The 12,337-nt window shown below is 47.3% G+C and overlaps 1 protein-coding gene across 2 annotated transcripts; it reads right to left on the bottom strand.

The window, feature by feature from the left end:
* Positions 1–2,859: 2,859 nt before the first annotated feature.
* Positions 2,860–12,172, bottom strand: p3h1 (prolyl 3-hydroxylase 1). 2 transcript variants are annotated; one of them, XM_077006236.1, is made up of 15 exons: positions 11,242–11,837; positions 10,361–10,513; positions 9,779–9,968; positions 9,340–9,471; positions 9,017–9,156; positions 8,813–8,902; positions 8,679–8,731; positions 8,484–8,605; positions 8,236–8,390; positions 5,269–5,364; positions 4,971–5,121; positions 4,653–4,770; positions 4,457–4,532; positions 4,132–4,272; positions 2,860–3,897 (listed from the first exon to the last, which is right to left on the bottom strand). In XM_077006236.1, the coding sequence occupies exons 1-15, from the start codon at positions 11,698–11,700 to the stop codon at positions 3,415–3,417; spliced, it is 2,559 nt and encodes an 852-aa protein (XP_076862351.1). In that variant the 5' UTR covers positions 11,701–11,837; the 3' UTR covers positions 2,860–3,414. The 2 variants fall into 2 exon arrangements, with proteins under 2 accessions (XP_076862351.1, XP_076862345.1); XM_077006230.1 differs by lacking the exon at positions 5,269–5,364 and having other exon boundaries at positions 11,242–12,172.
* Positions 12,173–12,337: the final 165 nt, after the last annotated feature.

Here is a 12,337-nt window from a genome sequence, read left to right as displayed (position 1 = left end):
AGTAACTGCACATGAGGACCGAATGGTTCTGCATTTGTTGTGCATTCTATAAACTTGAATTATTTTCATCAACTTGCAAAACAAAAGTGGAGATGTTGAAGCCAGTTTCAGTGTCTGTCAGGAGAGTCTGTCTGTGTGTGTGTGGGGGGGGGGGGGGGGGGGGGGGCAGTGGGGGGTGCATGATTCTGGCTTCTGTCCCAGTCCCTCCATCTCTCCTTTAAGTCACACAAGAGGACACACACTGCTGGCCTGGTGTGACCACCAACACTGAACGCTGTGTAATAAATAATTGTGTAATAAATAACTGTGTAAAAATTATTGCAAATGACTGCAAAAAATTAGGAAACCACCATAGAAAAACACAGAAGCTTTGGTAAGACATTGGAATGATGCTTTATTGCTTAGATTACAAACTGTGGTCAAAGAATGCTGAGGGTGGGGGTGGGGGCCTCTTATGTCATTTGTGCTTATGTGTTTTGCTCACTTGGTGTAAACCCCAAACACATTGTGGATATTATTTCCTGAGTTCTGGAAATCCGGCGTCAGCAGTGCAGTGGTGATGACACTATCACTATTACACTATCACGATCACTATTACACTATCAGCATTACACTGTCACACTATCACTATCAAACTATCACTATTACACTATCACGATCACTATTACACTATCACTATCAAACTATCACTATTACACTATCACGATCACTATTACACTATCACTATCAAACTATCACTATTACACTATCATTACACTGTCACACTATCACTATCAAACTATCACTATTACACTATCACGATCACTATTACACTATCAGCATTACACTGTCACACTATCACTATCAAACTATCACTATTACACTATCACGATCACTTTTACACTATCACTATCAAACTATCACTATTACACTATCATTACACTGTCACACTATCACTATCAAACTATCACTATTACACGATCACGATCACTATTACACTATCAGCATTACACTGTCACACTATCACTATCAAACTATCACTATTACACTATCATTACACTGTCACACTATCACTATCAAACTATCACTATTACACTATAACTATTACACTATCACAATCACTATTACACTATCAGCATTACACTGTCACACTATCACCATCAAACTATCACTATTACACTATCGCAATCACACTGTCGCACTGTTTCTATCATATTGTCATAGAAAGTCCATAGATAGTCCATTCTTTGTTTTGTGGAGGGTAAACCTGGTTTTAAGAAATTAACTCTATAGCACGCTTACACTTAAATAGTATCTCCACAAATCAATAAGTACAAAACCTAAAATACATGTCACATTGGAAAACTGCCTCATACAAACAGCAGCTCAGTTTAACATTTATCATGTATTGTTCAGACAGCCGTCACCGTTTAGATAGAGCCATACCAAGACGTGATTTTACCACTCTATCTGTGAGGAGGAAGAGTTGACCCCCCCGGTCCCCTCCACCCACACCAGGTAGCTGTGGGACTCTGGCCTCCCCTGTGCTGACCTTACACTGACCCCACAAAGGCCTCCAGAGTGACCACAGCATGTCGGAGACTCAGTGGTGCCATGGAGAAACACTGTCATGCACATGGGAGTGTCCTGAATGCCCAACCACACTGTCCCTGATTAAAGACCACACACCCCTCTTCACCTCCCTACCACACTGTCCCTGTTCAAGGACCACACACCCCTCTTTCACCTCCCTACCACACTGTCCCTGATCAAGGACCACACACCCCTCTTCACCTCCCTACCACACTGTCCCTGATCAAGGACCACACACCCCTCTTCACCTCCCTACCACACTGTCCCTGATCAAGGACCACACACCCCTCTTCACCTCCCTACCACACTGTCCCTGATCAAGGACCACACACCCCTCTTCACCTCCCTACCACACTGTCCCTGATTAAGGACCACACACCCCTCTTCACCTCCCTACCACACTGTCCCTGTTCAAGGACCACACACCCCTCTTCACCTCCCTACCACACTGTCCCTGATTAAAGACCACACACCCCTCTTCACCTCCCTACCACACTGTCCCTGTTCAAGGACCACACACCCCTCTTCACCTCCCAACCACACTGTCCCTGATCAAGGACCACACACCCCTCTTCACCTCCCTACCACACTGTCCCTGATTAAGGACCACACACCCCTCTTCACCTCCCTACCACACTGTCCCTGATCAAGGACCACACACCCCTCTTCACCTCCCTACCACACTGTCCCTGATCAAGGACCACACACCCCTCTTCACCTCCCCACCACACTGTCCCTGATCAAGGACCACACACCCCTCTTCACCTCCCCACCACACTGTCCCTGTTCAAGGACCACACACCCCTCTTCACCTCCCTACCACACTGTCCCTGATTAAAGACCACACTCCTCTTCACCTCCCAACCACACTGTCCCTGTTCAAGGACCACACACCCCTCTTCACCTCCCTACCACACTGTCCCTGATCAAGGACCACACACCCCTCTTCACCTCCCTACCACACTGTCCCTGATCAAGGACCACACACCCCTCTTCACCTCCCTACCACACTGTCCCTGATCAAGGACCACACACCCCTCTTCACCTCCCTACCACACTGTCCCTGATCAAGGACCACACACCCCTCTTCACCTCCCTACCACACTGTCCCTGATCAAGGACCACACACCCCTCTTCACCTCCCTACCACACTGTCCCTGATCAGTGTGTGTGCAGCCCCCAGCTGAGAGGTCATGTCGTCCACATCAAACACATACGCTTCAAAATGGTTTGAATACTCATTATTTACTACGAAATAACTGAATTATCTTACTACACAACACTGTAAAAATATATCAAATTTATTGATACTGAATTCTGAACTGACAGTAATACCCAACCAACACCAAACAAAACATCTACTGACAGCAGGAAGGGCTTGTAGCATCCTGTACATTTAGTTCAGTGCAATGCCAGTTAAACTCTGCCCCCTAGTGCAAGCTGATGTTATTGCACACTCACCCTATTAAGCCAGAATCTTAACAAAATTCCTTCCAAAATGGTTTTACCAACGGCAAATCACATCAAATGTCAAAAAGGCATAATGCTTAGATGATAATCTGTCATGTTTATGTAATGTAAAAGAAATGGAAAACCCATTTTATTTGACAGACATTTTGTTTTCAACCTTTGGTCAGATCAATGCAGGCTTGAAGTTATTAATGCAATGAAAACACAAATATCATCAGACATTTGCAAGTGGCAGTACGCTTCAGTTCAGCTTTTTTATAGTATACATCAATAAATCACAGCACAGGACAAAATGTCTCAGTCACAAAACCATATAAATCAAAAAATCATTAAAACATGAAACAGATGGTAAAAATAACACGTGATTCAGGCTCACAATTCTTCCTTGTTTTTCTGAGTGTCTGATTGGGATTTTTTAGGCTCTGAGCTTTTTGATTGACTTTTGCGTTCTGAATCTTTCACAGTGTTTTTAGACACTTTCACTGTTTTCTTCGTTGGCGACTTCTCTTTCTTTTCTGATGGTTTTGCCTTCGTTTTGTTGGCTTTTATTGTTTTCGTTCCCGTTTTCCCTGACGGTTTGTCTTTGGTGGCCATTTTGGCCTTCGCTTTAGGTGTTGCTTTGGCCTTTAGTGCTTCGTTTTTCTTGACATCGTTGGGGTTGGCGTTCGTGTCAGCAGCTCCATCCACGCGCTGTCCGGTGGTTTGGGCACTTTGCAGTCCGGCGTGCGCTGCCGGTGTAGGAGAGGGCTCCGGGACCTTCGGCTCTGAGGGGGTGTCAACACTGCTGTCCTGCTGTGGTTTCTGGACATCTGCACTGGACAGTGTTTTGAGGAGCTCCTCGGACTGAACTCTCTCCTGAGAAACCCCAAACAGAATGCCAAAGAAATGCTGTCAGCCTTATACACATCAACACAGTCAAAATGGAGTTAACTTATTTCATTTACTGTGCTTAAAGATCACACTAGAACAGCCACAAAACAACAGTCTTAATTCTCTTTTTCACCCCAATAATGCTCCATACCACGAGCCCCTGAAGAGTACTGCTGTATGACTGCCTCGTCATCACGATGAAGATGAAGTAAGACTCACCTTCTCGTTGTGCTGAGCATCCAGGGAGAACCCAAGAGCCACGGCACACCTCTGGCCTTTGGGTACGGGCCGGACACCATGGGGGTTCTCCCGAGCAGCGCCAAACGCCACCAGTCTACCGCGCTGTGGTCTCACCGTGGCCTGCACACAGGGGAACTCTTACCCAACATGACCTTTACAGCACACTCACCATGTAAGGACACCCTGATTGGATGCGTTTACACAGAAGGAACCATACTCAACAGTGCCCCACACTGGTCACAAATATTTTTACAACTCACAATACAATTCCCAAAGGCGTTCATTAGACTAAAATAAATCTTACTGTGACTGTCGTGGCATCGAGCTCTGTGAAGATGAAATCTCCTCCATCAAAGTCGTCATTAAGGTACAGAATGGCACTGAAATCAAAACAGGGTATATCTTTAACTATTGAGAATGTACTGATCATCGGAATGGTTTGTTGCCCTGGCAGCGGTGTGTTGCCCTGGCAGCGGTGTGTTGCCCTGGCAGCGGTGTACCTGTAGTCTCGGGGTGTGTCTGCTGGCAGTGCCGTGATGCACTCGTTCAGTTCTGAGACCAGCAGGCAGTTATCGGCGTGTGCAGTGTCGCTCACATCCTGCCCAGCTTCTTGCTTCTCTGCGACAAACAAAAAACAAAAACCACTGAACTTACGTACCAACCACGTTACACACAAGATGCAACACGCCTTAAATGAACGGAGGGTCAGACGTGCCATTTCGTTTCATGGCACAGCTATGTGAGTCGTTAACGGTGACTGTATCAGGTGTGATGTGGAAACGCTTGTCTTGTATGTCGGGGGACGCCGCTGGGCTCACCGTCGATGGCGGAGCGACACACCAAGTGGGAGGAGGAGGAGTACAGCGGCATCTTCAGACCGAAGTACGAGCCCACGGCGCCACGCACCTTCTCACCAAGGTCGAAGAAGAGGCGGGCGCTCTTCGGCGGGAGCACGCCCTCCTGACTGAGCTGAGCGGAAGAACGGGGACGTCAGAAGACCAAACGCGTCAGTACATTCTCCAACTGGACGTGTTGTCCAGGGAACACAAGGACGACACGTGATGGAACACGAAGGCACCAATCGCATGCAGGGACGGCTTGACCGGTGGCTCTCACCTGGAGAACCTGAAGAAGAGTGACCCCCTGGAACATCTCCCCTGGTGAGTGGGGGTTCGGCCGAGCGCGGAGGGCACCCCCCACCTGCGCTACTGTCTGCGGGGATGTGATCAGGTCTGTTATCACACTACTGTCTTGCGGGAGTGCAAAGAAACACAGCTGATGTAGGTACATATTGTCTAGTACGATTGTGACAAGGTTTCTCCTTAAAGGACAACGACCTTACCTCTCGAGCACTCCATGTTAGTGTGCATTATGTCCACACACACATAGGCCTGCGGTGTGTGTGCGCACAGTTAAACGCAATATTCATGTCAAAACATGTTGATGCTCCTGCTGTTGTATAACACTATTACTGCAGTGTGGTTGTTAAAGTACAGCACTGGAGCCGTGACGGGAAGCCCTCGGTAGCAGCCTCAGGATGCCTTACTGAACTGGTATCAGAAGAAACGCAATGTTCCCTACACACCTGCTCCACATGGCCACAGGTACGTGAACATCTAACATTTACACCTACCTGAGATTGCTGGACATCCATTTCCAAAAGCTAATTTAAGTAACCTCATTTTAACCTCATTTTACATTAATATGGAGTCCGGCTCTCTCTCCTCCCTCGGCTCTAGAACCGCCTCTACTCGCTGGGAAAGCTTTCCGTGAGATTTGAAGTGTGTCTGTGGGAAACTGTACCCATTTAGTCAAAAGAGCATTCCTGCGGGAAGGCAATCATGAAGGTCTGGCTCACAACTGACGTTCCAGTTGGTGCCACAGGAGGTCTGGGAGGTCTGGTGTGTGCGGGACAATGGAGGTCCTGCACACCAGCTGCTGCCCCAAACTTGGAAGCATATATTTGTCAAAAATATCTTTTTATATTATATCATTAACATTGCGCCTCACAGGACCCAAGAGGCCTAAACTCTGAGAAACAGGCATAATGTGAAAAACACACATATATACGGTGGCATGTAGGGTTCTCCTGGCATCTGGCAAAGGCAGAATTATCCACCCGACTGCCAGGTGGTGAAACGTGACACATTAGAGAGAGAGCACGCTGTTCATCTTTATAGCTCACTCTCAGCACTGCAGAGTGACCACAGCACAGAGTGAGCACAGCACAGAGTGAGCCTTGCACAAAGTGACCCCTGCACAGAGTGATCTTAGGCTGGTGCTCACTGAGACTCTCAGCACCCCGGTCTTGTGCTGTTGTTGCTTCCAGAGGCAGTGAGGATGCTCTATACAGCCCTGCTCTGAGGATGCTCTATACAGCCCTGCTCTGAGGATGCTCTATACAGCCCTGCTCTGAGAGCCTGTGTGGTCTACTGCTCCATAACAGTGATGCATTTGCTCATAAAGGCATCCTTTGCATTCCACCCAATCTTCTGCCAGCGTTTGTGACTGTAGGGCTGTGTGGCTGAAACATGTGAACTCAGTAAGTAGTGTGTCCATATTTGGGCCCTGTAGTGTGTGACTGTAGTGTGTCCATACTTGGGCCCTGTAGTGTGTGACTGTAGTGTGTCCGTACTTGGGCCCTGTAGTGTGTGACTGTAGTGTGTCCGTACTTGGGCCCTGTAGTGTGTGACTGTAGTGTGTCCGTACTTGGGCCCTGTAGTGTGTGACTGTAGTGTGTCCGTACTTGGGCCCTGTAGTGTGTGACTGTAGTGTGTCCATACTTGGGCCCTGTAGTGTGTGACTGTAGTGTGTCCATACTTGGGCCCTGTAGTGTGTGACTGTAGTGTGTCCATACTTGGGCCCTGTAGTGTGTGACTGTAGTGTGTCCATACTTGGGCCCTGTAGTGTGTGACTGTAGTGTGTCCGTACTTGGGCCCTGTAGTGTGTGACTGTAGTGTGTCCGTACTTGGGCCCTGTAGTGTGTGACTGTAGTGTGTCCATACTTGGGCCCTGTAGTGTGTGACTGTAGTGTGTCCGTACTTGGGCCCTGTAGTGTGTGACTGTAGTGTGTCCGTACTTGGGCCCTGTAGTGTGTGACTGTAGTGTGTCCGTACTTGGGCCCTGTAGTGTGTGACTGTAGTGTGTCCGTACTTGGGCCCTGTAGTGTGTGACTGTAGTGTGTCCGTACTTGGGCCCTGTAGTGTGTGACTGTAGTGTGTCCATACTTGGGCCCTGTAGTGTGTGACTGTAGTGTGTCCATACTTGGGCCCTGTAGTGTGTGACTGTAGTGTGTCCATACTTGGGCCCTGTAGTGTGTGACTGTAGTGTGTCCATACTTGGGCCCTGTAGTGTGTGACTGTAGTGTGTCCGTACTTGGGCCCTGTAGTGTGTGACTGTAGTGTGTCCGTACTTGGGCCCTGTAGTGTGTGACTGTAGTGTGTCCGTACTTGGGCCCTGTAGTGTGTGACTGTAGTGTGTCCGTACTTGGGCCCTGTAGTGTGTGACTGTAGTGTGTCCATACTTGGGCCCTGTAGTGTGTGACTGTAGTGTGTCCATACTTGGGCCCTGTAGTGTGTGACTGTAGTGTGTCCATACTTGGGCCCTGTAGTGTGTGACTGTAGTGTGTCCATACTTGGGCCCTGTAGTGTGTGACTGTAGTGTGTCCATACTTGGGCCCTGTAGTGTGTGACTGTAGTGTGTCCATACTTGGGCCCTGTAGTGTGTGACTGTAGTGTGTCCGTACTTGGGCCCTGTAGTGTGTGACTGTAGTGTGTCCGTACTTGGGCCCTGTAGTGTGTGACTGTAGTGTGTCCATACTTGGGCCCTGTAGTGTGTGACTGTAGTGTGTCCATACTTGGGCCCTGTAGTGTGTTTTCAGATCTACTCTTCTGTGAAACTCCCTGTTATGTACGGTACATCATGTCTCTTCCAAACAACTGTCTCACAATTCTGATATTTTAGTTTTGGTAAATCTCTCTTGTTTGTGTTATTGCAGAGCCACATGAGACAGGTGCTAACACAGAGCAGCAGAGCGGACAGACACGCTGCAGTTATGTGTGCAGTGGAAGACCAACCGCTCACCTCAGACATTCTGTGTAATTCTCCACATTCATCGTCTGTGACGACTCCATCCAGCACTACTCTCTGGGAGCTGTTCAGAGCCGCCGCTGCCATGGAAACCACCATGCCATCAAACCCCAGGTTACCAGCTGATGCGGGAGGTGCTGTACTCTCTCCTAAAAACAAACAACATGACCTCCGTGAAGCTGGAGCTCCGAGCCTCAGGTGGACTCATCTCAGCCTCGGTGAAGCCGTCTCGGTCTGCTTACCATCGCTAACTATCTTAGTGATGTCTGATGATTCCTTAGTCTTCTCTTCAACTAGAGTCTCAATCTCTTTCATCAGATTACCAATCTCCTCTGTAATCCGTGCAGCTGTCTCTCGGTCCACCCTGCAAACGACAGAGAGAAATGAGTCCTGACATTTTAAGACTAGTTATGTAAACAGCTGAATTAATGTATTACTTGTGCTTATCTCGCAGTTTCTGAGGCATAATATGTTCAGGCGTCCACGTATCCTGGAACAGAAATATGGAATGTCAGATTATGTCACGACAACAGACACATAAAAATATGAATCGTGGAACGGTGGAACTTACTGGATCAACAAAAGTGATTCCAAAAAATTCATAGCCGAAATAAAGGAGCTCTTTCTCCAACAAGGACCTCCTGATGTACTGCTGAACGTCCTAAAGATTTTAAAAAGTGCAGTCGTGTTTAAATCGAGGTGAACGACTGAAAACAGCATAATGAGCTTAGAGCGTGTGAAGCAGAGCACGATGGCGGGACGGTGAGGCCTGCACCTCTCTGGCTGGGACGGACGCGGCCTTCTCCTCCCCCAGCAGGGCCGAGTAATACACCAGGTTCTGCTTCATGACCTCGTCGTTGGGGTGAAACAGCAGGTAGGTTTTAGTGTACTCAACAGCCTTTTCGTGTTTCTCACCTGGGAGCGAGATGCATAACATGTAAAGACTCAGTTTCCATGCAGCCTACTGCATCCGATATGACAGTTTCTTACAGTGACGGCACAGACCAGCCTAACCGCCCAGCAAACATGGCGGAAATGCATACATTCTTTAAAGAACATCGTGATCTCGGAGTGAGACCTGGTACGTCAGCAACATACTGTTGTAGCAGGAGAACTGGAGGTAGTTGAAGATTGAGGGCAAGAAGTCTTCGAATGGTTTCTCCCTCCCGGCAGTGGTGGCCAGCTGCACAGAACAGCTCTGTTTGCAGTGCAGGACGTGCAGGTAGTGATCTGTAACAGGCGTCCAGCACACAAACGATCACACTGCATCTCCACAGCAAAGACGCTACGTCCATCCACACTGGGAAAAGCAAGAGACGGCTGGGATACCAATGATAACGTCACACAAGGAGAACCGCTGATGTTTCAAATGAACCCTCACACGCATTCGAGAGAGTTAAGTTGCCACATTTTGTCAATTTTCACCCCAATCGAAATCTGTGCAGTCAGCACACACACACACACACACACACACACACACACACACACACACACACACACATGTGATCACTAGTGAAGAGAGCCTCGTGCTCCTTGCCTGTGACGGCCTGGAAGAGGTCGGCGTGGTACTCCATGTACTTGTAGCCGTCGTAGTCGTAAGCTCCTTCGCAGAGCAGACGGCATTCCTCATCAGCTGCAAAGTACTCGTCCACGGAGGCCTCGAGGTGTTCGGTGGCTGAAGGGAAGTCCTCGGTGCTGTACAGTCTTTTGCCCTCAAGGAACTCTTCCTGAAACCGGCACAAGGAACATGTCAGGGCTACCATGACGTGGAGCCTTTTTGTGGGTAAGAAGACTTCCAGCTATGCCTCAAACGCACGCCTGCAGGACATTTGCCTTTTCGGTGTAAGCACAAGATAATCTTGCTTAGTGATTTCATTCAAGACCCTTTTGTCTTGAATGAAAGACAGATGTTTCGGTAGTTTCTCAAAAGAATCATTCTGAAATTAAGAGATTTCTATTGGATATAATATGAAGAACAAAATGCTGTGAGTTATTCTGTACGTGTGTAAAATAGCTGTACTATGAGAAAAGCTCTCACTACTTCTGGGAGGAGAAGTGCTGGTGTTCAGCAGGTGTGGAGGACGTGGTTTCTCACACACACCCCTCTTCACCTTCTCACCATGTGGGGCCGGGCCTCCAGGTCCTTGAAGTCTTTCTCTTGCACGCCGGCCATCAGGCTGTAGTAGTCCAGGTTCTGACGCATCTCCACGTGGTCCGGGTTGGCTACGTAGAACGTGTGGGCCGCAGCCACCGCCTTGTCCAGCTTGTTTATCTGTGTACATGACGGTTACACAACATTTACATCAAAGTTTGAAACTTAACACATAATATGTGATGCATGTCTGTTGCGCTGCTATGTTGAAAAATGCTACTTTATGGGTTTATTTCAAGTGGTGTTAATCCAATAAAGGAACAGACCGACTCCCACAGTATTATGATTCATTTTAATAACTAAATGAGCAAGTGCACTGAAAAAGCAAGAGAAGCATGTTTTATAGTGTTTTTTGGGGGGTAGCATTTCTCTATAGACTAATATCCCATATCAAATAATGCTTCAAGTACTGAATCATAACACTTTATTTATATAAAGTATTTACTCCATTTGATGAACACGAGAAAAGGGGATGTAGCCACCAAGCAGCACATATCAGTGGGCAGCACAACTCCACACCGGTATTTTGGAGGACTGTCGTAATCTGTCTCGACATGACCGTTTTACTCCGCCTAAAGACGTGGCACCGCTGCCTTTTCTTTGGGGGTGGGGGGACGTGGGAGCTATGCGATACTCATTCACAGCTTTAGCAAACACACAAAAAATACCTCTTCAAAATGTACTTTTATCACGTGAAATATGTAAAACATACGTTTCTTTTTAGAATTAAACTGTATTCTGTTGAACTTGCACTGCGCAGAAATAGACCTCAGTGTCGCGGCGGGCTGCAGAGATTGAGTAGTTTGGTGTGAGGTTAAACCTACAGTGTGTTGGCGCATTACGTTTACCTTAAAATAAGCAACTTGCAAGTAATTGTAAGGACTCCTCTTCTTGAACTCGAGTTCTACTTCGTCGCTAACTTTGTGAAGAGATGCTGGTCCCAGTTTCTCTGTTTCACAAGTGCTCACACACTCTGCCCGTTTTAATACTCTCTGGAAAAAACCTAAATCTTCAATTGGGCCAACTCCGGGGACGGGTACCCCCAGACCCGGCACGGGCTCCCCAAAAGCGCTCTGGTTCGCACAAGACAAACGGCAGTGCGCCCGAACTTTACGAACTGCTCCCTTATTCCGTAAAGCCCGCTCCATATTCAGGATGACCGACATCCAGTCTTGCTTATAATAAGCTTCCACAGCATTATCGAACAGCAGATCATACGGCTCCAAAACTCCACTTAATTGCGTGTCACACAATGCGTATTTAAACACGGATGAAGTTAGAATTACTAGGAGCGACGTGGTCCACATTTTGAAGATCCGGTGATCCGCAGGAGACCTGAGATCGGAGCAGCGGTTCTTGCCTACACGGTGAAAACTTTGATGTGGAGTGTTGGGCGGAGCTGAAGGAGGTCGCTGTGGAGCTCTGTCGTGATCCTGGTCCACTCCTGCAGCCCAAAATACAATATCCACAACCGTAGGCTCATAAGGGTGACATAACATTTCCCCAAACGTTATAAAAGTCATAATGTGACATAGTGATAAGGCAGATTGATGTCACCAGGACTCGAATGGGACTTCACACTACTATGGTAGATATATAAATACAAACACTTCAGCTAAACGTGCATTATTTATGTAGACCAAAATAGCCAAGCCAGTGGTTATTGACCTCCGTGGAAAAACACTATTCTTTTATTTTTTTCTTTTGTTATGCGGCTTAAAGTAAAACTTTTAAAAATAGTTTCGTTCATATAACGAAGCCCCACCATTCTTAAGCGTTCACAGGTTTCCTCTGCGCTATCTCCTACATTTCCCAACATCTCTCACAATGTGTGCCCGGAGATGCCTGTTTATTTTCATATATTGTACAAATAAGTGTTTACATTTTAAATAAACTATTTCATCAAATTAAATAGGTATGTAATAATAGCAAAAATATTATAGG

Source organism: Brachyhypopomus gauderio, chromosome 1 (assembly GCF_052324685.1).
Source record: "Brachyhypopomus gauderio isolate BG-103 chromosome 1, BGAUD_0.2, whole genome shotgun sequence".
Taxonomy (NCBI): domain Eukaryota; kingdom Metazoa; phylum Chordata; class Actinopteri; order Gymnotiformes; family Hypopomidae; genus Brachyhypopomus; species Brachyhypopomus gauderio.
Note: the sequence above shows the minus strand (reverse complement) of the source record. Positions and strands in the feature narration are given on the sequence as shown.

Excerpts from the sequence above, each read along its gene's own strand:
- p3h1 (XM_077006230.1), bottom strand. The coding sequence starts at position 11,916 with ATGACTTTTATAACGTTTGGGGAAATGTTATGTCACCCTTATGAGCCT. Across the intron at positions 10,514-11,241 it reads TGCAAGTTGCTTATTTTAAG|ATAAACAAGCTGGACAAGGC; the intron begins GTAAACGTAATG and ends TCATGTACACAG. Across the intron at positions 4,533-4,652 it reads GACACACCCCGAGACTACAG|TGCCATTCTGTACCTTAATG; the intron begins GTACACCGCTGC and ends TTTTGATTTCAG.